Source organism: Aptenodytes patagonicus, chromosome 1 (genome assembly GCF_965638725.1).
Source record: "Aptenodytes patagonicus chromosome 1, bAptPat1.pri.cur, whole genome shotgun sequence".
In the NCBI taxonomy this organism is placed as follows: domain Eukaryota; kingdom Metazoa; phylum Chordata; class Aves; order Sphenisciformes; family Spheniscidae; genus Aptenodytes; species Aptenodytes patagonicus.
In genome coordinates this window covers 14,078,904-14,105,274 of record NC_134949.1, presented here as the reverse complement: position 1 = coordinate 14,105,274, position 26,371 = coordinate 14,078,904, and the positions used below count along the sequence as shown (strand labels likewise).

The following is a 26,371-nucleotide window of genomic DNA, read 5'->3' as shown; positions in this document are numbered from 1 at the left end:
ATGATTGCTGTTCAGGGACAAAAAAAAAAAAACCCATAGGCCTCTGAGACTTAAATATGCTAGAGAAACACCCTCAAATTCAAAAGTAACCTCCAAATAAGTCTGTCAGCTTTCCTGAATGCTGAGATTCCAGTTGCTTAAAGTCTGGATTCTGGACTGAGGCTTTGTAAAACTGTTGTGCAGCTGATGTTGCAGAGGAATGTTGTAGGAACAAATCTACTGCATCACTTCCATTCCTGGAGTGAAAGGAGATAAGAAACTTCATTAGGGGTGAAAGATTTCATGGGACTGGAGAATTGTTGGCGAAGAATGGGTCATAGGATGCTTGATTTCTGTGAGGGTTATGGTGGGAACTACTTAAGTTTTTCATATTGGAAGGTCTGTCAGGAACTGAACTGAAAATACCTTAGTACTTTTCTCAGCAAATACTAGGAAATCTGGGAGAGGAACACAATGGAAAGAAATCTACAGAAAGATGCTCTCTCATTAAAAGAAAAAAAAAGTTCCGTAAAAACAGAGAAAGAAGAAACAGTAAAGAATATGGGTGGGTGCCACTTTGGCAAGAAGTGGGAAGAGTAAATAAAAGAAGGTTCTCCCTGAATTTCAGGGAAGGGGAATAGCATTTAAACTTTTCTTTCAAGTCATTCACAGCTCATATTAAGCATTGTCAATTAAATCAGGTTACTTCCTTTATTTTCTTGAGGTGCCTCAGTAGTTTTGAAATGTTTTTCTTGAAGAACCATACTTAAAAGCATCTTTTGTTATGCAGAATTTTTAGTATGGTTACAAAAACCTTGCAAAAAGGAAGAATGAAGCATCATCTTCACAGGTAGTTAGCTTCGTATTAAAAAGCTGATATATAGAAGGGTGACCAAAATAAGGAAATTTTTTTTTTAATATGAAGTGTTTTGTTATCTATTGACCAAAACATCAAACTCAAGGCAAGCATATTGTCAATAAAAACTTGGTTAAAAAGAATATGTTACTATGTACAGCCATTGTTGGTAACTAGTAAAACAGTTGGTAGAGTACACAGTTAATACTATGTTTTTGTTTGGGATGTTTTTTGTTTGTTTTTAAAGACGAGCTTACCTTTAAAATAAAGTACTAGATAGCTTGGTTTCAGAAAGCAGTGGGCTTTCTCTTGCTTTTTAACTCCTCCTGTTTGTTCTGAAAGTCTGAGTTTAATTACCAAAGTAAAATACTGTCTTAATTTTGGGAATAAGGTATGGAATCTACTTGGTATTGTCTAGTACCAGAGCTCTATCACCCCAACAAGCTTACATGTCAGTGAAATGGCAAGGGATGCAGAGAAATCTCATGTAATTATGAAAATCTGCAAATGTATGAACTTCTTGATTAGGCCAGCTGAAGCTTTATTACTATGCTAGTAATTTATATTAAACTGTAAATTTGATCATTTTTGTAGAACAGAAAAGTCACAATAATTTTTCTCATTGATATTGTAACATGCAGTGTTGTTTTTTCTTTCTCTGCTTATCTGCCACTCTCCCCCCCACCCCCCTTCCCTGTGTAGACTGACAGAAATGTGACAGTTGTCCTGCTCAGTGAAATAGTATGGGAACTGTTCCGTCCAAGTACTGGATGCTTTGAGCCATTCACCTTGTATTTTCCCGATTACAGCATAGGTAAACTAATTCTTTAATCTGCTTTCTGGGGATTGAATAATACTTTGTCAAACAACATCCAAATATTTTTTCCGTGTTTATCAGTATGCCTTTTACAGAATCTGGAATATGTAATAGCTACTAGAATGTAAAAGTCTATATTCCTACAATGTCTAAAAGACTTGTCTTTTTCCACTTGCCAGAACATCTCAAAGTAACATTTTGGTTCCATTGTATTTGCTAGTTCTTTTAATCAGTAGTAGTTTTTGGTGGATTTTGGGTTTTTTAGTAATGATTATAGTTTGTTTTTCCACTTAACTTGTAAAATGTGGTCAGTTTATTAAGTTAGCTTTAAATAAGCAAAACTTATTTTTGTTTGAACAGGACACCTGCAGAAGATCTTGTCTCAGAATCATCCCCCAGAATATTCTGCGGATTTCTATGCTGCATATATCAATATTCTGCTTGGTGTCTTCTACATGGTCTGTAGGGACCTGAAAGAACTTCAGCATCTGGTGAGATGAACTCCTTTAGAGTTGTTTTGTTATGGGGTGTTTTTTGCCAAGTAAGCTCGGAAAGTCTAGATTTATTGTTGAATATGGATAAAGAGAAAATCATAGGATCTTAAAATAGTTTGAGTTGGAAGGGACCTCTAAAGGTCATCTAGTCCAACCCCCCTGCCGTGGGCAGGGACATCTTCAACTAGATCAGGTTGCTCAGAGCCCCGTCCAACCTGACCTTGAATGTTTCCAGGGATGGGGCATCCACCACCTCGCTGGGCAACCTGTGCCAGTGTTTCACCACCCTCAGCATAAAAAATTTCTTCCTTATATCTAGTCTGAATCTACCCTCTTAATGTGTTAGCTCAAAATGCAGTTTCCCTAAAAATCCGTAACAAAGGTTGCAACTGTTTTGGTGGCTGTAAAGGGTTTTCATTGCTATGTAGTTTTCTGGTCAGAGGCAACAAAAGCTGCACTAATGAGATGCCAGTCTGCGTGTGGTTCACCCGGCCTAGAACTTCTGTTGGGGTTTTTGAGCTCAAGCTGTTCCTCGATATCAGAGAGTGACTGAGAAGACTAGGCTACCTTTTTTCACCTGTTGGGATAAGGAGATGAATGTGATGAAACCTTTTATGCCTGCTGATAAGTATAGTAGAAGCAATTGCTGCAGCTGCAAGCAGTTTTTGAGGGACAACTCCATTACAGACTTGGTTAATGATTTTTTTTTTTGTTTTTTGTTTGCATTTTAGTCAGAGGAAGTAATAGTTATGATTTTACTCTTTCAGGCAATGGTAGGCCTCACTGTGCTTCTTTTCTCTTCAAGTTCTTTTTACATGTGGTTATATGGCTTTGCTCTTACTGCTACCTTCTTGTTCGTGTGGACTTCTGTAATCCTTAAATAGCCTTCTGTTGCATTCGTTTCCTGGACTATGCAGTCCAGCCAGACAGTTGCTTTCAACATTTGAAGAAATAACTGCATTTACATGATCTCAGCATGTCCAGCCTCAAGTTCTATTGTTTCCCGTGTTTATTAAACATAACTTGCCACCCAACATTCTGTATACTTCAACTTTATGCAGAATTTAACTTAAAATTTGAAACATTTTCCTATATTATTTAGGAGTGTAAAATTTTCACTTGATTTGCCTCCTACAGAGGATTTTAAAGTAACCAAGCTGCTACAAGTCAGATCTGTTGCACAGTTTTACAGAAACATAGCATATTAATTTGACTCAAAGGCCTAGAGGAGTGAGGATTGACATAAATGTTTTCATTTTTTTTCTTTTAGAATTAAGAATAAAATAGGTAAGTCAAAGTTCCTGCAATATAGTCATGCCTGAGGGAACAAAAACACATTGAAGATATTTGGAAAAAGGAGTTTTAACCATATATCAATTGAAGAATGTAATAGCAAACGAACTAACAGAAGAAAAATAAAAATTACTTGATGGTGACTTTTGCATAAGAAAAGTGAATAGCAGTAACGCTTATTAGCTCATCAGATTATTATTTAAATAACTATACTGTGTACAAGGAAATTTTACAAGTTTAAAGTGATCAGTGGTTATGGCCAGTGAAAAAATCAGTGCTAGTGAGATGATCTGAATGTTCTACCTGTATTTCCATCAGGAAAACATAGCTAAACTTCAGCTGAACTTATCCATTAACTAGACAGGATTTATATTTAAATGAGATTGCTGAAATCTGATGGAGACACAAATAGAAACTAGGGTCACAGTTCTTCTAGACATGTACTTGAGTTGCTCTGCTTATTAGAATAATTTCATTAGCTTTAGATGTACTGTTTGTGTGTATGGGAAATACCAACATTATGAAAAGATTTACGTAACTGGACCCTAAATTTTTTTTTGTGCTTGATAAGTCTCTTCTGTAGAAGCTAATGATAGACACATGCAACTGTCTGTAGGCTTCTGAACAACTCCATAGTGTCTAATATAGACTCTAAATGTTATGTGTATGTTGTTATGCATGATTATTAATAATGCATTCTGGAATTATGTTAGATTTATATGTGGAAATTATTGCATTGAGTTCTGTATACTAGCACAGAGATTTAATAAGGTGCAGTAGGATGAAAGGAGAATGAAATGTGAGGGTTGTTATTTTACAAAATTCTGTGTGAATTTAACTATTTTAGAAAAAAATCTAGATTACAACCTAGTCAAAAATCTCTCAATCTTACCTTAGGCAAAATGAGTTCGTGTGAATATGGAATGTGTTAGCAGGTTTTTTTTTTTGTTTTTTTAAATAATTTCTGCTTGTGTGTGTGTAAGTATGTGTGGCCTACTTCTGAACATGCTGAACTGCTCCTGGAATGGAAAGTTTTATCTGAAAATGAAGGGAGGAAAAAAAGTTGATGAAAACATTTTTATTGCATTTATGATGTTTAATTACTATGTTATTTTAAAAAAATGCAACCCCTGAGTACAGAAAACATTTTGCTGAGATCAAAACCAAATAACCTGTGATAGATTACTTCTGTTTGTATTTTAATCTACGGAAACATTGTGACATTTTACAGTATAATGTTTGGAAGCAGGCGGCATAATTATTGACTGAAAAATAATTCATTGGTTTTGCAAAGTAATGAATTACGCTGCTTATTATATTCTGTAGCTAGATCAAACATATAGTACCTTTTTAATATGTTGTACTTTTTACTTTCTGTAGGCAGCGCTCAATTTTTCTAAATACTGTGAACCAGTGGTTAGAGGAGAAGGTAAGCTTCTGTCTTTAATTTGAGCAGGTGTATGAGAGTGCAGGTGCCCTCCTGTGGGTTTTGTGGAGGACTTTGCTTTGATCCTCATTGTGTTGTGACCACTTCTCTGGTCACAACAGCATTGCTTATACCAGTTGCTCCCAGTAGGCAGCATTTGCAGCAGAAGCAGTAGATGACATTTGTGGTGGTGTTTTATGGAAATGAGATGGAAATACTGTGAAAACTTGCTTCCCCCTATAAATCTTTCTCCTCATTCAACCACCAGGACTTCTGCAAAGTAGTGAGATAAGTCATTTCTTTGTCAACGCTAAGAGGAGAAAATGAGAGCAGAGGTTCTGCCAAACTGTCCCAGAGTATCTCAGAATAAACCACAGAGAAACAGCCTTGCGTGGTAGCCTGTGCTTGCAAATGGATGATGGTGGTGCATCATCCTCATACAGCATTTCAAAGTCAGGGTGTTAGACTTACTATGTCATGCCTGTGACCGTTCAGATGTCAGAGATAAGAGTTTTACTGTTGTGTGAGTTAAATGTTTAACAGAGTTGATTCTGGCTTGGTGCAGCAAATGAACGTGACACCCGCAAACTCTGGAAGAATATTGAACCTCATTTGAAGAAGGCAATGCAGACTGTTTATCTCCGGGAAATATCCAGGTAATTTGGGGGGCGAGGGCTTGTTTTGTTGATGTTGCTGTTTTTAACAAGCTTCCTCTCTAAATATTTACTCTCTCAATTACGTTTTATGACTAGTGTTTCTTTTTTGCTAGATAGAATCTTTTTTCTAGAATCTAGAATCTTTCTTTCTAGAAAGAAAGTTTCTTTCTTGCCATATAATGTTAGAAGTAAGGTATCTCAGGAGGAAATTTTTAAACAAAATGGTATTTGTAGCGTATTGGTGTTAAATGGTATTTAAGTAAAGCAGTGGCAGCAGGTTGTGTTCTCTTTTTCACTGATGGTCATGCAGATAGATCCATTTTCTGTCATGTATGAAACTGCCAAGCATGGAAATCTATCACCAGAATACAGGCACAGTTTAAAATACACTTGTAAAGTTGACTTGGCAGATCCTCACTGTACCAAGGACGCATGCAAGCCTCAAAATTCTTATGAGATGTTACAGAATTTGAACATCTGTGTTCCTTAGCTTTGTTTAGTAGAGCTAGGTTTGTACATTTACTGTGCTTTCTGACCCCATATTTTCTTGTCCAAGGGCAAAATTTTCCTTATATGGAATTACCATTTTTGACAGCATTAAAAGCTGGTGTCCTGCTAATGGGCTGAGTTTCTCTTGGTATGGTTTTAGATTCCTTGTTTATTTCTTAAGTTGCCAGGCTGCTAGAAAAGAGATGGTGGTGTTCATTTTTAATGGTAATAATCAGCTCAGATTTAATGTCTTCTCCATCTTTAAGATGGGTGATTCTGATGTTACACCATGTAAAGAGAGATAATTCAGTAGTGTTTGATTTCTTTGTCCTGATACAAATATAATGATTTCTTTACTTTGAATGTTGCTGAGTCCATAGAGTATTCTGGTAACTGAACCTGGGTGTGTAGATCTGCTAAATGTTTTGGAAAAGTGATCGTTCCTTCAAAAAGAGAATTAATTTTATTCCATATGAGCTAGACTTCACTGTACAATGAGGCATTATTCTATTTGCCTCAAATATGTATTTATAGTCAATATTGATCTTCATTACACAGTCTACTCAAGATCTTCCTTTTTATATTGTGTAATTGCCTACTCTAATTAGGGTGTGATATAAGATTATGATATAAAATCGCTTATGAATTGTTTCCAAATAACTAGATTTCCCTCTTTACAGTTTTTTTGGATTATAAATTTGAACTTTACTGTTTTTTTTTTTTTATTATAAATTTCAGTTTTCTGCATAATAGTTCTAGGGTTTACCTCTGTGTATCAGTAAATGCTTGAGGAATTAAAATGACCATATCAGTTTTTTCTGGCCACAGAGCTGTAATTACTCTGGGCTTTTCTTCAGGTTGTAAGTTATAGGAATAGAATGCTATCGGCTGTTGTGCTACCTGAACTGAGATGAAAATGAAACTTTTTTTTCTACCTGTAAAATAGACATTGGATAAAAACTTTGCTCATTGATAATTTGGTTGATCATTCATTATAATTTGAGTATTACATCAGCTCTCATTAAAGTGTTTTCATAAGTTTTATGGCTTACGGCTGATAAACCCTGTTCATAAAGATCTTTAAAAAACAAAACAAGCATTTGTGCTTTAACAAACCTGGTTTTTTTTATCCCCTTGTGGTATACAAAATGATCTAAACCCATGACATTTCTAACAATGTCATTCCTTCAGGGAAGTTATTTGCTATTGTGTAGGAAAACACCAAACTACTTGCTGACATTTTTCACTGACAAAATTTTCCATCTTGGTGTCTTCAAAGTTTTTCAGTGAAGAGTGAATATTGCTGTGTTTTTTATGTAGACTTCAAAATTACATTATGAGAAATAATTATAGTATTGTTCTCACTAGCATAAAGAGTTATTGAGCAGATTAAAAAAAAATCAAAGCTATTAGTGTTTTTACTTTTTATCCAATTCTGCATTGTTCTTGAAACTTAGAATGCTATTGATATTTGCTTACTGGTGGTAGTTGGATGGAAAGAAATTGGTATTTTACAATTAGCTTGTACTCACTTTTACACCTTAATATAACATTACTTTCCGCATTTTTTTAAATATGCGTAGTCTGCACATTATTGAAACTTATGTGCAAGGTAGTAAGACTTGGTATTTTTAATTATTCTCTTACTAATATCTTACTAATATCCTAGCCGGTGTCATGAAATTAAAATATGCATATACCAAGCAAGTAGTTTTCTCTAAAGGACTAATAAATACTTTGTCTTTATGTATTTGCATTATCTGTCTTTTAGCTCACAGTGGGAGCGCTTACAGCGTGATGATGGAGAACCTGGGCAGTTAAAAGGTATCGGATACAGTAACTCTGTAGGGGCTTGTAATGTGAAATGTGTACTTTTCATTTTGACTTGGTTGTTGTTATCTGAGAACATGTGAATGAAATTATATAGACGAGGCTACGTATTAGCATTCAGTTACAGTTCAGGGTAATCATGTTTTTTGAGAAGGTGTTCTACAAAGGATTGTTACTATTTTTTCCCCTAGCATATATCCTGGGAGTAATCTTTCCTAAGGTCCTTTATGGGTAAAAGCAGATTTCTTTAGATCAGTATTTCTTATGTAGGAATGGATGAGGAATGGGCTGACCCCTGATGGTCAAACCTCTGTGTGCCAGCTGGCAGAATTGTCAGAGTGGGGAGAAGGGAATATTATACCTGTTGTATTACACTGGATTAGCACATTTCTAAACAAAACAACTGTCCCGTGTCCTGATTTGTTGGCAAAGAGAAATGTCAGAATTGCAAGAATTCTTTCTGTTCTTTCCTTGGAGGCTTACAGCTTTGTTGATTTTATACTTTAGACAGGCTTGAAAGTCAAATCTCAATATATCTGTCAGCCTTCATTTAGAATTTAGGAAGGAATACTAAAACATTTTCTTGGTGCTGTCAGTTGGTCATGGTCTTATGACCAGTTCGTAGTTTGGGAACACTTTCTCCGTATTATTTATCATGACAAATAATTTCTTCTTTAGGTAGTAGTTAAAATAGCCACTTATTTAAAAAAATGAAGTCTTAAGATAATTGCAGTCATCGGACTGTTTCCTATATGTGCTTTATGATCAGTAATTTTTTGACATTGTTGACTGTCATGGTTTAACCCCAGGCGGCAACTAAGCCCCACGCAGCCGCTTGCTCACTCCCCCCCCGGTAGGATGGGGGAGAGAATCAGAAGAGTAAAAGTGAGAAAGCCCGTGGGTTGAGATAAAGACAGTTTAACAGGTAAAGCAAAAAGTGCATGCGCAAGCAAAGCAAAGTAAGGAATTCATTCACTCCTTCCCATCGGCAGGCAGGTGTTCAGCCATCTCCAGGAAAGCAGGGCTCCATCACGTGTAATGGTTACTTGGGAAGACAAACGCCATCACTCCAAATGTCCCCCCTTCCTTCTTCTTCCCCCAGCTTTATACGCTGAGCATGACGTCATATGGTATGGAATATCCCTTTGGTCATTTGGGGTCAGCTGTCCCGGCTGTGTCTCCTCCCAACTTCTTGTGCACCCGCAGCCTACTCGCTGGTGGGGTGGTGTGCGAGGCAGAAAAGGCCTTGACTGTGTGTAAGCACTGCTCAGCAATAGCAAAAACATCCCTGTATTATCAACACTGTTTCCAGCAGAAATCCAAAACATAGCCCCGTACTAGCTACTATGAAGAAAACTATCTATCTAGTTTGGGAACACTTTTTCCATATGATTTATCATAACAAATAATTTCTTCTTTAGATAGTAGGTAAAATAGCCACTTTCTTAAAAGTTGTCTTAAGATAATTGCAGTCATAGGACTGTTTCTGTTATTTGCTTTATGATCAGTAATTTTCCGACATTGTTGACCAAAGCAGTTTGATTCAAAGTGCTCTTATTAAACTCCCTCCTTCCATGCCCAGATGATAGTGAAATACTTTTGCACCTGACAACCCCAAAAAGGGAGACTTTATTTAAAATGCATTTTCTAGGATTTTTAGGTATATGTAGTAGGAAAAATTGTCTTGTTGGTAAACAGCATGTGATAATCATATGCTTAAAAAGCAATTATAATAAATTTTACTGAATGGATGTAAATAAGCAAATAGTTCAGTGCAATATTGGCAGGACAGAATAATAGAGTAGAAACAGATATTTCTGTATTAAACTAAATTGTCTATATGTAAGAGTTTATTTGGTGTTGCATTTTGTAATTAACATGCAATACAAAACAGTCTCTTGATTGTAAATGAAACTAAAACTGCTGTCCTTTTGTGCCTACATGAGAAGAAATTATTACTAGCTATCATCTAGGATGCTTCTCATCACACTGGGGGCTCTGAGTTTTAACTTTTAAACATGTTTAATTCCTTGATCTTTATTTGCTGATATTTATGGATTAAAGCATAAGGGTATGGGTACTTCGCAGAATAAGAAACTGTTGAAGTGAAAACCTGTAAGCAAAGAAGGCATAAGAGAGACCCTTTAGTGGTCTCCATAGTTAGACAACTGATGAAGTAAGGTGGTTTGATCATCCTATTCATATGCATAAGCTGTGTAAAAGAAGCAATTATGGTGACAAGAGCAGGAGAATGTAAAGGGAAAAAATACAAAGTAAAAGTGAAAAGAGGGAAAGAAAATACTCACTAGACTGTAGTTCTCGTGTGTTTTAATGTGTGAGACTTTAATCTGAATAAAGTATACATGTAGCAGGCTAGGTCAACTGGATCAAGTTTAAAATTTTGAAAACATTTTCTGTAGGAAATAAAACACTGGCTAAAAATTGAGAGATGCTGAACTGTTTCTCAGAAGTGCAGCACTGCTTCTTCCTCCACCATGCCAGCCCTGTTCCTGGCTGAGCTGTCTGGCACAGTGTGGAGCAGCCTGAAGGTTGGGTCTTGGAGAAAAGCTTTGCTATTGTATTTAAATACATCTCTTCATCTGCCCTGTTTGCCAGGAAAATTACCTAAATGAAAGTTGCCTGGATTTTTTTAAGGGAGATCACACCTTAATGATTTATGAATCTCTGATGCTTCTAAAACAGTTTCTGAGATGAGTCCATAAAGAGTTCAGAATGTTAGTTTTGTTTATCTTTGTGCCATTCCTTGGCCCTTCACCGATTTTTATATCAGTAATAATGGGGTTGAGAAAGTAGCCATACTAATTTTGTTACAGGAGTAGAGCAGGAGAGAAGGAAAAGAAGAAGAATGCAAACAAGTCTAACTTGAAGTTTGTGGATGTTCAGAGTGGGTTTCGGTGACTCATAAACTGTTTGTTTATTTTATAGGACTTTCTGCACATACACACATGGAACTTCCTTATTACTCCAAATTTCTTCTAATAGCTGCTTACCTTGCCTCCTACAATCCTGTTAGGACAGATAAGAGGTTCTTTCTTAAGGTAATGAGATTTTTTTCTTAGTGCTGCTTACTGGATTCCTGCATACTGAATTTCCTAGTTTAAAACTCTTCAACCATTCATTTTGAGCTCTGTTTCTGTGTGTGGTTCATTTGATTTGGTCAGAAGTTTTTCTGTAGATCACATTGTGATTGGTAAGGATCACTTATTTGTTATTAGTATTTAATAAACCCAACTTCCTCTTCATGTCAAAACTTGCGTAAGACTGTTATAGCACAAGTATTGCGCTTTGCTTTTGTAAGTTGATACAGCTCCATTTTGTAAAGATTCTGGTATAAGCCACACTTAAATTTCCGGAGTGAGATACAAACCACAACTCCGTTAGCCTTTAATGAGGTAAAATGACATAGTGCATTGTTAACTTATTTATACAATTTTAAGCTTGTGAAACAGAAACATACAAACAGTTGCTTTTGCAGAAGATGTGGGTTCTGTTAGCTGGCACATGTGTTGAAATGATGGTAATGCATGTTTTAGGATGAATGTATTAATCCTCACTACCAAATCATGGGCTAAATCCCATTTTCTGTAAGTTCTTGCTATGTACAGGTTGAATTTTTTTTTTCTTCTTTTTTCTTTGGGCTATATTGTGGTCATGCTGCAAACAAATGCTGTGGTGCCATAGTGTGTAGTCTGTCTCTTACCCAGGATCTTCATGCTACTCAAGCCTGCCTCATTGGGTTGTTTTTGAGGTCTTAATATGACAAAATGTAGGCAGGAAGACAGATATCAGAAAAGAGATTGGGCAATTATGTTTTCTATGCATTTTACAAACTTCAAGGTTTTCGACATTATTACAGTATATATTAATATTTGCATGTGTGTATAAATGTATGGTATTCATGATAGATAGGTGTGAACAATTGAAGAAAATGAGAACAAGAGAAATTTGTGAAAAATATGCTTGTTTTCTTCTTCCCCCTCGGAAAAAAAAATTGTAAATACATGTTTGTTTTGAGAAGTTACTGCAGTTCCTAGTGATGATATACTAGTACGTTTTTAGTCTAAATATGGGTTTCGTGTTTCTGGTATGATCTTACATTGAAAGTTGTAGGTGTTTCACCCTTCTGTCTAGTCCTTTTCTGAGAAGAGTGGACGATTACTTGTAGTAAGTGCAGATTCACCATAAAGTTTTCTTTATGGGCAACCTTTGTTCTTTTTGCTTGGTCAAAGCAATTTCTTTGTAAGATATTTATTTGCTGACGAAATGTTTTTGCCCAGATTTTTCCATATCAGTCTTGGAACTCAGAGAAACAGGAAAGCTTACAAGAGTCAAGTCAGTAAAGTATGTTATCAAAAAGTGCCGCATCTTTCTTGTTTGTGTTCGCTGAACAACCTTCTCAATATTTTTCCTTTCTCCTTTTTCAGTACCTCTGAAGTTAGTTTCCACTCTTGCACATGAACCCTACTAAACTTTTGTACAAACATGAGCTTCTAAGGTTTTTGAAGCAGAGACTGTGAAGGTATTTCAATCAGTGATATTAAGTATTTTTCCCAAGAACGGGTGAAGCAGGAGAAGTTGCCATTCTTGCTACACATATCATCTGATAGCAGTTAGCCATTCATCAGGTGCTAAGGTGAATTTCAGAAATAGCTGCATCTCAAAGCCCAACGAAACCAACACTTTTTTGAGGGGGTGTTCAAGTTGAGTGTTTTTGAGTCATGTGGACTGTGAAAATAGAATATGGTTTTATCAGGTTTGTAATGAGATTCAGACTAGATTACAGAAAAGTATCTTCTGGAGTGATTTAACTAAGGACTGCTAGACAGCAAACAAAAGGATGGTCATTGAGCTGCTAATCTGCACTACTGGTATAGGTGATAGGCTAAAGATAAAGTCACAGTTTGTGGCAGCCTGGAATGCTAACAGCCTGATAAAGCAATGAAGTAGTAATTGGCAGCGCTGCTACTAGTTATGTGAAAATTCAAGAGCTTTGCAGTAGATTGAGAGGAAAATACGAAGTTGGTTTTGGAAGGTAGTCTTTAAACCAAAAAAGAATAGCAATCTTTATGAAGTCTTCATTTCATCGTTTTAATAGAAAACAGGATTAAAAACTAACTGAAAATTAGCTCTGAATTTCATGCTTCTTTGTGCTTGCACAGAAATAGGGCACCTGCTCACTTGCTTTGAAACACTTCTGATATAACTTAAATAATCATATGGAGATCCCAGCATAACCTTTAAAATGCATGAATGCAGTTTGTTGTGATCCATTGCTAGCATGCTGTGTAACCTCAGGCTTGATCACTTTCCCCTCCAAAAGGTCTCTGTTGTCACCGCAGTCTTCTTTTCAAAGGCATGATAAAAAGATTACTTTGCTTTCTCTAAGTATGTGTGATATGTATTAATTGAATGAACTGATTTTTTTTTTTAGTCTGGCAAATTATGTAGAGGAAACTTAAAGCCCTGTCTAATATTAAGCTCTTCAGAAGTCAGTCAAGAAGAGCCACAGTTACTGAGATCATCTTGACATGGTTGAGTATTGAGGTCCACAAATACTAAGTACAAGATTTTAAACATTATAATGAAAAAAAATTCCTTCATTTGAGATATTTTTCCCTGATTCATTGAGCATGCTTATAAGGTATACTTATTAATAAGGTATACTTCTCAAGGCTGTGGAAAAACTCATCAGGTGATATTCTGAGAAATAGCACTTAGCTATGTTTAAAGAATATTATACTTGTACCTCTCCACTAATTTACATCATTTACACATCATCCTTCATGTCTCTCTTTGTCTTTTTTTTTTTTAACCTATTCATTTGTAACGTTTTGTTTACTATATTTCTGTCCTTGTCTTGCCCTCACATTTTTCAGTTGATATCCAAGAACACTTGATTATTTTCTTTGGACAGCCCTTCCTTTCTTAAGGCTGCTTTAAAGCTGTGTCTTCTTAAACGATGTTCCTTCCCCTGCCCCCGCCCCCCCTTCTGTTTGTTGTTTAGCTCCTGCACCTTGAACTATCTTTGTATTGTGTTGATTTAATTCCTGGATGTCATTCTGCCAACTTGTGTACCATCCAAATTCTAAAACGGAGCAGAAAAAAGGTGAAAATTCAGATGGATTTTATGCACGGATACATTTTAAAAATGAAGTGGCCATCGTTTAAAGTTTTCTGGAAAAAGAAAGAAATGAAACATCTGTCTTTTTCATTAGATGATTGAAGGTAGGAGGAAGATGGTGGCATGAAGTCATATTAAAACCAAATTTTTACTGCCTCTTCTCATCAGTCCCTGATTAGATCAGAAAAAAAAAAACTTACGCATGTCACCAAAAAATATTAGTGTGTGTTTTTTTGGCTTTGCACCACTTGGGACACAATGAAGCAAGAAGTAAGACAAGTGTAATTTTAGGGCTTCTAGTAAGAAGGATTCCTAGTAACATCAGAGACAAATACTGGAGGTGTAGTAAAGGAGGAGACCCAGACTAGCATACTACCATATGTAGTGTACAATTCTTTGTTGACTGTTTTGATTCTGTCCTTGCTATAGAAGGAGCATAAAATAATTTACATATAATATTTGCTCTTGTCTGTTGTTTACAGCATCATGGGAAAATTAGAAAGACCAACTTTATGAAGAAACATGAAAAGGTATGTATTTTATCTTTCTAATCTGAGCTTGGCAACAAATATTTTCTTTCTACTGTACTGCTGGTTTTGTATTTTGTTTTGCCTCATTGTTTACTGTAGAAACAACAGAATTGCATAAATAACAATTATTGGTGCATTTGTTTTGTATGATACAAATTTCTGTATGATACACACATTTTTATTTCATTGAAATTTAACTGTCGCATAAATTTGTCTCCTAAAGCCATATTTTTGTGTATAACAAAAATGTGCTTAATAAAGCTAGTTAAAGGACATCATACATGGAAGAGCCAGATATTGGAATTTCTCTCAGAGATGTTAGAGTAATAGGTGGTTAGTAGTTTTGAAAGTCAAGTCACTTTCATTCCCAGTGATGCAGTGAGGTATAAGAGCTTAAGTTTGTGTGTTGAAGCTTGGAAACTTTGCACTCTCTTCTGTTGTTTAGGATTCCATCAGACTATTAACTAACCTTTTCATGGTTTTAAATGGCTAAATATCATTGATTTCAGTGGAGCTATACCAGTTTTTACTAACAGAGGCTTGATATGCTAGGAAAAGCAAATACCTATACATATATTTATAACTGTAATGTAAAAAGAGAAATCAAATTTTAACATTTGTAACTTGTTGACTTATTTTTAAACAAATCCATAAATGAAGAGCAGTGCAGACAGCACTAAATCCCTGCCAAAACAATCATTATATCCTTTTCTTCTCTATGCTACAGGCAGGGTAAATAATATGAGAAAAATTTTAGTATGATACTTAGCCTAATAATCCTTTGCTTCTGATCCTGCCCATAGCCTTTTCCCTAATTTTTTCTCTGCCCCTGTAGGAGGACAGAGTCCTTGGCTATCCAAAGACTTTTTTCCAAGTTCTCTTATTTCTGTAGGGGCATGGTTTTTGCATGTGAAAGTGTAAGTGAGCATAGTTTTACTTCAATGGTGCAATGTGTTGCAGTGCTAGGTAGATATTTATGTAAATTTAAGAATTCTGAAGTCTCTGAATGCATGTGTCCTGTACACATAGACCTTGTGTGTTTTGTCGCTGGCACGTGAACTCCTGAGAACTTCCGGAGCATTTAATTATTTTCAGGACTGCTATATTCTTGAAACACCTCCACGTCTTAATTAGTTGATAAACAACTTTCAGGAGAAGGAATAATTATTGTATCTTAGACCAAAATGTTGTTCTTTCCTTGCATCCTCTGCAGGAAAGGTGTTTTGTTTTATTCTTTCTTGGCAATAGATTTCCAACTTGGATGATGAGATGGGAACAAGTAGGGAGATGGGAACAGCTAGAAACATAACAGAAATGGGAAAATAGAGATTTGATGAAGAAATACTGAGGTTGTGATCACCTCAACTGTACTGTAGAGCTTGTTCTCTTGTGTCATTGTTTATGTTAAATGGACTTGTATCTGAGTTCACTACTTAGTGTTCAGAAGTGCCTGCATTAACAATAAATTGGTTTTCATTTTATTATTGTTCCTGCAGCAAGCTAAATGCTACTGAGTAGGTACAAAACCAGAACAGAATGAGGTACTAAGGAAAGGACTGTAAATGAGGGTAACTCAAACAAATGTAAACAAATGTAATGTAAACAAAATTAATGGTCAGAAAGATGAGTAAGATTTCAGTTACTTTTTTTTACTTTAATTAGATTAATTCTGATTTTGTAGACTTTACATGTACCCTACAACCTAAGCATTGAACTGATATTCTGAAAGCATGATTAGACACGTGTGCAGTTAAACAAGCTTGGTTTGTTGTCCAACTGTAGCAAGTAACTTGCATAATCAGGAAAGACTTCTAAGACTGCAAATGATCTAGTTCTTATACCTCTTTGTTGTATTAAAAATTAGTGTTACTTTGAAGAGAATTAGAACTTCATAATCCTAGTAAATCAAATATAGTTAACAGAAAATCTCTCTTGAGTTGACAGTGTTACATTAAACTCTTGATTGCATGCAAGAAACAGGAGTGTGTCTTAGGGACTGACAAATAGGATGGGAACTTTGTGGCATTTCAAGAGTACCTTTGCTTCTAGTTACAGAGCACTGGTTCTCTGCTTATGTGTTGCTTTATAGCTTACAGGTAAGGACTGTTTCACTGTAAGTATTGATACCAGAAGCTGAAACTGCTTGTAGGTCAGAGCACAGTCTGGTTTTGAAAGTTTTTGAGGCATGGTAGCTGTGATAGTGGGGAACAGGACTGCAGGTCTGAAGAGGATCTTCCAGACCTATGTTCCTTTTACTATGCTCTAACCTTTATAAATATTTGCACAGAGATACAATCGCCCAGATATAAACTTGTATATTTTTGTACTGTGATTCTATAGTGAGGGAAACTGAAATACAGGGATAAAGGATTACATATGTAGTGTTATAAATAAAGGCTCATTTGCTTCAGTTGGTGTGACAGCTTATATCAATATACCTTCCCACAGAGAAGCTTGTTTAAAGACTGATTTACAGATCAGATTCACCTAACTCCAAGTGAGTGCCTGCATCTAAGCTAGTGTCTTTTTATAGACAGTGCAGAGCTAGTCGATGCAGTCATTGGAGTGTAGGGTGTGATTCGTCTCATACTAAAGTAGGTTCTACGTTCAGTCAGATGAATTGCACCATAAACTGTATTTATTAGATTTCTACTGGCTATAATGGGAACTTAGGAAACTAGTTTGGCTGTACATACCTACTTGGCAGGAAGCTAACATTAGATGAAATAAATTCTGCCTTGAAAGTTTAGGTACACCCAGGCTAAAAATCTGTTTCTTGATTCTTAACTCTGTTCACTCCAGAGGCTGTGTTTTTATTATTAGAAAAAGTAAATCTTGTGAATGAGGGGAAAGAATTGACTTTATTATTCTATTAATTGCCTTGTTACTGATAACAGCAGAATTTGTTGGGTTTCTTTGCATGGTTGCCCTGGAACAATGTTTTTCCAGTTTAGTGACAAGTGAGAGATCTTCCTGGTGAAGCTACTTTTGCAGGAGTATGCTTTTTCAGATGTCAGTCCATCAGAATATCAAATGTGTTGGTGTGTTTTTTATTGGAAAATAATTTGTCCAGTATATCTGCTTCAATTTCAGTCTAGGATTTGTTTTGAATCAGAATTTCTAGCTTAAAGCTGAAGATGCTTCATTTGTATAGCACCCAGGGAAGTTCAGAAATGCTTTCTGCTAAAAAAAGTGAGAAGTGTAGTTCTGTCTTTAAGTATATGCTAAAAAGGTTGAAAATTCAGCCAACTGAGGTTAAGGACTTTCTCCCTTTTGTGCAGGTAGTTTAGTTTGGGTTAAGCTTTTACTCTTTAAAGAACACTTTTGGTTCTCATTCTTGTTTGTGAAATTTTGGAATGTGAATACATGGCTCGCAGTTGTGGGATGGTGAAAGACTTAGGCCAGTTAAACAGGGGGAGCATGAAACTCTGACACTGTAGATAAAAAGCACAAGCACAGATAGTGGCAATGGGGGCAACGGGGGAAAAGTCTTTTCTGAACCATTTGACGAGTGTATTGCCAAGGTGGAAAGATGATAGAGGACACACAGAGTTAATCTGATGGCTATAAAACTTCTTGAAGAGGTTTTCTGAATGTGGAAGGTATCTTTGTTTTCAAGTGAGATTGAGGGGTCCCTTGGATTTTTATAAATACTATTCTATGTAGTATTCTGCCTTAGCTCCTTGCAGAACACTTGTAAAAATCTTATTCTTTAAGTTCTGTTTGGAGGAATTTCTAAACCATTCCTATCCATCCAGGAATTTACTTCTGTCAAAGAAATAAAAATGAAGTGCTGCTTCTAGAAGTTACACTCTATTAGAATAATATTCTTCACAGAACTGCCGTGTTTAGAAGTAGAAGGGCAGGGGATTGTACAGTTCATAACTTATACCATACTTACATTCTGACTGAGGGTGCTGTGCTAAAGTTTTGACTACATGTTTCCATTATTTTTTACACTGCTTTCTTTGCTAGCCAAGAGGTAGCTTTGGGGACACCTCCTGGATTTGAAAAGCTAAAACATGTATTGGAAATATCTTTTTGTTTTGCTGAAGAAGTGAATGGTTGTGTTTTACTGATGACTAATGCCACAGAGGTGGTGGTGGTATATTTGAGAGGTGTTCTTTCCCAGAAGCATTTTGAAACAAACTTTCTTTTGAAACTCCTCTTTAATTTGGCTGCTCTGCTAGTAAGAATAAATCAGTGTGCACTACAAAAAAGGAAACTGGATGTCAAAGTAGAGAGGATAAAATACAAACTTAAAAGGAAACAAGTATTTCCTTTGTCAGAACTTTTGACAGTCTGGGTCATAAATAAATCCCTGTAGTCCTAACAATGCTGCCTGAGTTGTAATACAGTTGTAATACAGTTCTGCCCTATGAACTGTACTTCTTTTTGTGAAATTGGTTATTCTAAAATTATTTAACATTGAAAAATCAGGAACTCGTATTTCTGTGAATTCAATTGAATTCAATGTTACTACATACAATAACCTGTAATGCCTAAAACGTCCATCAGTATCAGCTGAGGTGTGAAGATGACGTGTATGGTGCAAAGAAGGATAAGGGACAGAATAGTTCTGTAAATGCAGAGTTGAGTAAATATGCTGTCTTCTGATAACACAGTTTGTCTGTAGCTGGCAGGTAGCTCTTTATACAGCAGCTCTTACCAGCAAAGAAGCTGACCTTTGGCTCAGCCGGCTGAACCCTTTATTTTAGCCAGTTAAACTCATGGGAGGTGGATGCACTCTGGGCCCTCACACTCAGCACTCTTTGGGCTGCATCTTAAATACTCCATCCAGTTTTGCCCCCCTCCAGTACAAGACACATCAATAAACCGGAACAAGTTCAGCAGAGAGGTATCAAAATAGTCAGAGGCTGGAGCACTTGCCCTGCAAGGAGTGGCTGAGGGAACTGCAGTTGTTCAAGCTGGAGAAGGGAGGCCTAAAAGCAGCCTGTCCTGTACCTGCAAGGAGATCATCAAGACTATACGATACAATGGTGGATGGTGAGAAACAGTGAGTGTAAGCTGAAACTAGATATTTATACTGGATATAAGGAAAACCTTTTTCCTTATGAGGACAGCCAGGCAGTGACACTGGTTTCCCAGAGAGGTGGTGCAGTCTCTGTCCTTGGAGGTTTCCAAGACTGGACTGGTAAATTCCTGAGCAACCTGGCCTGACCTCCTAGCTGACCCTGCTCTGAGCAGGAGGGGTTTGACTAGAGACCTCCTAAAGTCCCTTCCAGACGGAATTATCCTATGATCAAGTGTATTTTAAGAAAGGAGAAATATAGTAGTAAAGGAGTTTCCTGTGTAAAACAGTAAGTTGAAGTGTTCTCATTTCTAATTTCCTGATCAAAAATGTTTTCTTTGGTTTTGGTATCAAAATGGTAACATTTTTGTTGTGGTATAAAGGAAGCAAAAGAGAAAATGAAAACTAAAACGTTAAAATCAGCCAAAAATATAAAAAACTCAGCAATTTTGTTGGGAAAAAATGAGCAGTTAATACATCTTATTCCTGCAGAGATAGTTGATCAAATTTTTTAAAAAAATTGGTTTTAGAAAGTGAAATTCACAGAAGAGCTGAGGTGGACAAGGATCTCTGGTCTAGTCCACCCCCCCTGCTCAAGCAGGGTCACCTAGAGCCGGTTGCTCAGGACCATACCCAGTTGGGTTTTTAGTATCTCCAAGGATAGAGACTCCACAGCCTGCCTTGGCAATAAGTTGTAGCGTTTAACCGCCCTCAAGGGTAAAAAAGGTGTTTTTTCCTATGTTTAAGTATAATTTCCTGTATTACAATTGGTGCCCATTGCCAAGTTATTCTACTTACGTTCTAGACCATAAGGCTGTTTATTAAAGTAGTTTAGTGTGGCATTTAAGATGAGGAACTCTTGTTATGACTTTGCACCTCTGTGAGAGGAAGAGAAAAGGCTTTGGCTAAAACGATTCAAAGACAGTGGATACATTGATACTTTAGCAGAATCTTCCTTTTTTATACTTTTTCAAAATGCAAATGCTAGTAAAATATTAGTCTTCAGTAAGCAAAACACACAAAAATATACTTAAAAGTTCCTTGATGGTTTTATAGATTTGTAAAAACTATTGTTCTGTGCAGTTCGTTGTAGGTGATCGTAGATTATAGACTGACTGTAGACAATAGAATAAATCTAAACTTTTAAATTTTTTCACTAGCTAGAAATTCTGTGTGCTTTTAAGAAGCCTAACTTGTCTTACTGTTGACAAACTGTGAAGAAAACTGTGCACCTTGAGAATGCCATAAAATGTAGTCTTACCCAATCTAAGGATTAAAGAGGAAAGGTAATTTAATAGGACAAGTGTCATAGTTTAACCCCAGCCGGCAACTGAGCCCCACACAGCCGCTCGCTCACTCCCCCCCGGTGGGATGGGGGAGAGAATCAGAAGAGTAAAAGCGAGAAAACTCGTGGGTTGAGATAAAGACAGTTTAATAGGTAAAGCAAAAGGTGCACACGCAAGCAAAGCAAAGTAAGGAATTCATTCACTCCTTCCCATCAGCAGGCAGGTGTTCAGCCATCTCCAGGAAAGCAGGGCCCATCATGTGTAATGGTTACTTGGGAAGACAAACGCCATCACTCCGAATGTGTCCCCCTTCCTCCTTCTTCCCTCAGTTTTATACGCTGAGCATGACGTCATATGGTGTGGGATATCCCTTTGGTCAGCTGTCCCGGCTGTGTCTCCTCCCAACTTCTTGTGCACCCGCAGCCTACTCGCTGGTGGGGTGGTGTGCGAGGCAGAAAAGGCTTGACTGTGTGTAAGCACTGCTCAGCAGTAACAAAAACATCCCTGTGTTATCAACACTGTTTCCAGCAGAAATCCAAAACATAGCCCCCTACTAGCTACTATGAAGAAAATTAACTCTACCGCAGCCAAAACCAGCACAACAAGTAAATCCATAAATCTAGTGACAGGAAATTTGGCATCAGATCCTCTGTTATAGCTCAAAAATGTTCCTATTTATTGTGCAGTTTGAACTCTTGCCATGTTAAATAGAGCTGTGTGTCTATATCTTTATCTTGATCAATAAGCATGTATTCAGTGTTTTCCATAATATGCAAGTAGGCTGTATGATGGACTACTGTGAATTATAGTGCCTCCCCAGAGCCTAAAAAGATGTGAGAATAAAATCTTGTGGCACTCCAGGAAAGACCTATTGGATTGAAAAGTCTTGTTTCTGTTGCAGACCAGCAATCACCTCCTTGGGCCAAAGCCATTTCCCCTGGACAGATTGTTAGCAATACTATATAGCATTGTGGACATCAGAGTTGCTCCAACTGCAAATATATTTTCCCAGGTGAGTGTGTACTTACTTTCTTTATTTCCTTTTTACTGTCTGGAATTTTTGAAAAGGTTTTTGTAAGTCATCATTCTAATTAAATGTAATGAGAAAACAACCACAACAGTAATTTTAAGTTGAAGGCTCAGAGTAATATTTATCTGTATTATTAGCTATGAATTCAAGACTTTTTCTGTCTAATGGTCTGAAACCTTCTAATAGCTAACTTTTTCCTGATCCTGGACTGTGATCTGTGTTGATTAGTTCCTTGACTTCTCATTGAAGTCTGTTAGCCTGTTTGCGTTTCAAGTTAAGTGTATAAATGCTCACTGTCCTATGGCCAAAATTAGTCACCTTGTAACGCATGTTATAAAAATGTGGTGAAGAAGGAGCAGAGAGAAGAATAAGGTATTTGCAGGTGAAAAGTGTTTGCTGATACATGTGTCTTAGGGATAATGTTTTTCATTTGGACCAACTTTAACAGTGTTGCAGAGGAGAGTCAGTATCCCATTTCACTAGATGGCAGCATAACTATAAAATTGAGTGGAATAAAGTAAATCTAGATTTTTCTCTAGAGCTCTGGGTTTGTCAAGTGTAAATACCTATTCTGTATAAGTAAAGATAGTTTTCTATTATCAACTTGATTCTTAGATCTTTCATGTCCACTTTAGAAGATCTCAATTTCTTTCCTGCTTTCCAGTTGTGCTTAACTTTTACTTATAGAAATTTCTTCTACTTTTCATTGTTAGGTTTCAAACTTAACCAAGGATTATTTAAATCTGATGTCTGTGTTCATGTAAAGTTCTAGGAAACATATGCTCAAGATACCTAAACAATTTTGTTACTGCTTTAATCATCACTGTTCAGTGTTCACATAAATGTTTGGCAAAATTCATTTCCCAACTTTGTAGAATAACCAACCATAAGTATATATATCTTGTAAAATTAGGCAATAGAGAAGCTAGAGAATTGTAGTACTTTATTTAATCAGTGGTATGTGAATATCTTTAACAGTGGTGGGGACCCAGATGCTTTACAGATGCAGTAGGCAACTTAACACCTTCACGTAATGCTTTCTCTCAAGCTCCTTTAGTTAAAGGTTATTACATGATCTAAGGCATGAGAAATTATTAGACAACAACCTCAAAAATCTGTTAATACAAGAATTTGCTTTTTGTAATTAGATGAGTGATTTTTCAGCTTATAGTCTGTGCCCCTTGAGAGGTCAATGGATTAGCTTTCGGAGGTGTTCAGGAAGTAGTTGAAAAAATTAAGTTTAGACATGTTTACACATCCTGTACTTGTTTATTGCCTTTCTTCTGTCATCTCATGGCACCTCAGGAATTCACTGTGCTTTCAGAAGGAAACCTAACTCTGTATTTCAAAGCTATATGAAGTTTCCTATGGGCAAATGCCATATGAAGGGACACCAAAGGTTGTTGAAGCAGGCAGTTTCTGACCAGACTTTGGATAAAAAGAAGAAAGTTCAGTAAGAAATGGAGTCTTATGAGACTATTATAGAAACTCAGAAGAAAATAAGATACAGTCTAAGTAATGTTCAGATCGGTTTCACTTGTGCTCTAAATCTGCTGATGATCCACCACATGGGTGGTACTTGTTTTAAGCCATTCTTTCTTTCTCTCTGCCTTTCTTTCTTCAAGCATTTGAAGAAACTGTCACTGTGATCTTTCAATAAAATTTCATTTTTAAGGTGGAAAGAGTGCAATCTTTAAGGCATAAGATGAAAGAACAGGCAAGAAGCAAAACAATTGACTATCCAACTGCAACTATGAAATTTAGAGCTTTGCCTGAACTTTGCCAGTCTCAAGGAGCAAATTTCAGTTTAAGTTATTCAAGTAATGTGAAAGGGAATGGTGATGACAAGACTGGGAGCACTACGTAGTAAAATTTTTGTGTAGGATGTTAGCTGTATATTCTCTTATTTTTGGCTATCAAAAACATCTTGGTATACTTAAGACATGAATGTATTATATAACAGAGTTTTACAGTATATTTTCAAAATTAATATGTCTGCATATTTAACATGCATTCCAGATGAGAGAACAAATGTCATTATTCCAATGCACAGTTAAATAGTACTGAAGACATAGTTTGTACATGGAGTGTAATTCTCCCTAAATTGTGGAATGAAAAAATTCAAAAAAATGCTTCATCCTAATTTAGAGTGTACACTAGATGGCAGTGTTATCAAAGAATAGCTGTAATTATTTTTCTGAATATATGCAGATTAAGCTATAAAGGTATAAAAAGATTGTATTAAACCTTAACCAGGTTAGGGCAAAGAAGTTGAAATTAAATCTGTTTATGCCAAAATAAAATTTTCTAAATTATATTTTTTATATTTTTAATTATGAAAACAATTTTTGCATTAAATTTTAATTAAAAATTATTGAAATGTCTAATGTAAAGTAACATAAAATACAACAGAATTTAAAATATATTTTGGAAGTAGTTTAATCTAGGCATAATATTTAATTGCATTTTTTTCTTGAGTAGTTTAAAACAATTTATATTGCACTGATTTTTGCCATTAGTTATTCTGTAAATATATTTTTCAAATAAAGGAAATATTTAGGAGCTGGGTTATCCTTAGCAGTATCAATACATTTTACTGTTAGAGACCACAAGCTTTTATTTTCTTGTTTGTGTGTACAGCATGGAAATCATTCTTGAATTGTGCAGAAGTTTAAAATGTTTTAAATCAAATATTTGGCTTCTTAACTGATTCAACATTAATTTTATGTGCTCTTTAATTTGTAAACTGAAAGGCTGTACATGAACCAAATACTTATTAATTCTCCCCATGTACTGTCAGAAAATAGCATGCCTTGGCTTTAAAGTTGATCAACAATCTCAGTCAAGATTCAAGAAGGACTAGCAGCTGCTTTATGATCTGTCATGTTGCTGATTTCGTGATACTTCTTATTGCTCTTGTTTCTGTGCGTAATTTCTATTCACATGAAAATTCTGGTTATTAGCTTTTCAAAAATGAACTTTTATGCTAATAAGCAGCAAAATTTCAATTTTCTGTTTAATGCTAGGGTTTATTGAAAATGTTTCATTTTTACTAAATAGAATTTCAACTTAAAATTTGAATCTTAATCTAACTTTTGCCTTTTAATGTTAATTAGTCATTAAAATGGTCTCATACTTCTTTCAAACAAAAAGTGAACATGTTCCTTTCAGAAGCATGATCTTTGCAATTGATATGAGACTAAGTTTTTCCTGCTGTAACTTCTTGCTGTAATTGGGTTACATGAGAAAGAATTGGGTTCATTTATTTTGTTTTTCCTCACTTACTAGTACAGGGGAGTAGCACCAGGGAAAAAAACCAAACATGCAAATTTCCACTTTTGCAAATGAAAATTGTTTCAGTTACTCCCTTAAAAGTTGAAATTTCTCTTGGTTTTGTGCTATTTTAAAATAAAATTTTCACACATCTAGTGAGGATTGTTTGAGAGGAAGTTAAAGTAAGACTTTTATTATTTTAATTTATTTTAGACTATTGATGTCAGCACATACATGAATATAGCTCTATATTCACTTGAGAAGTTTTCAGTACTCTTTTTCCTCCAGAATATTCACTGGTTTTCTTAGTAGTTCTAATTTGTCATGATATTGTTTTTAACACATTGTGTGTTACTGTAACATGTCACTGAATTTGTTTGAATTTATTTGCTTGGTTTTTAAACCAAGAGATAACGGAGGTTAAAGCACTATTGATTTCTGCAACCATTTCAGAGGACAAGATCTTTAAATGTTTTTCTTCAGATGCACTTTTGTGTAATAATTTAACAGACTGAAGATGATATTGCAGTTACGTTCTGTGCTTGGGACAGAACTCGCACAGTTGATGTTCCGGTTGGATATATGGCTAGGTCGAGCATGTGGCTGAAGTATTTTAAAAGATAAAACATTATTTTTAATGCTGAAAAAATGCAAATGTACTTTCCCACAATGCTAAAAACAGTACAACTATGGGGTATGCAGTCTGCATCCTACAACAACAGATAAGTCATAGGGTTTCCTTACTTAGGTACAGCAGTTGATGCTTTTTCAGGCTTAGGGAACAACCAGGAGTATGACTTGTGTGTCCACAGGGACCCACTGTGCAGATCATGAAATGTGCATTGTGTCCAAGTGCAATTATTACAGAACGGAGGGATACAAAGAAACTTTATAACACCTACCGCAAGTGCATTTTGCAAAGGTTCCGAGAGTCTACTCAGTTCTGGTTTGTGGAAGAGTAGTATTTCATTTTAGGTTTCCCGCATTTAGACAGAAATATAACATTATTCTCTTTATAAAAATGTGCCTTAGTATAGGACATGAGTGAATTTATGCACGAAACGTTGTGCAAGAATTATCAGCACTGATTTAAATTAAATCAGCTTACTTTACATTGAAGGGGACAAGGGCTGTTAATTTCATATCACAACCAATAAGCAAGTAGATATTCTTCTTGTTATGGTTTACAAGCCAAAATTAACCAATGCTTTTTCCTCTACAACAATGATTTTTCAATT

General features: G+C 35.9%; 1 protein-coding gene across 4 annotated transcripts in view; it reads left to right on the top strand.

Annotated features, from left to right (window-relative positions):
- Positions 1–26,371, top strand: part of ORC5 (origin recognition complex subunit 5) — a 77,377-nt gene that overhangs the window by 13,197 nt on the left and 37,809 nt on the right. For all 4 annotated transcript variants that reach the window (XM_076328256.1, XM_076328275.1, XM_076328265.1 and 1 more), the window contains 8 exons: positions 1,538–1,649; positions 2,013–2,143; positions 4,820–4,868; positions 5,431–5,521; positions 7,782–7,834; positions 10,787–10,899; positions 14,465–14,512; positions 21,732–21,842. In XM_076328256.1, the coding sequence (XP_076184371.1) occupies positions 1,538–1,649; positions 2,013–2,143; positions 4,820–4,868; positions 5,431–5,521; positions 7,782–7,834; positions 10,787–10,899; positions 14,465–14,512; positions 21,732–21,842 (708 nt within the window). The remainder of the gene's footprint in view (positions 1–1,537; positions 1,650–2,012; positions 2,144–4,819; positions 4,869–5,430; positions 5,522–7,781; positions 7,835–10,786; positions 10,900–14,464; positions 14,513–21,731; positions 21,843–26,371) is intronic.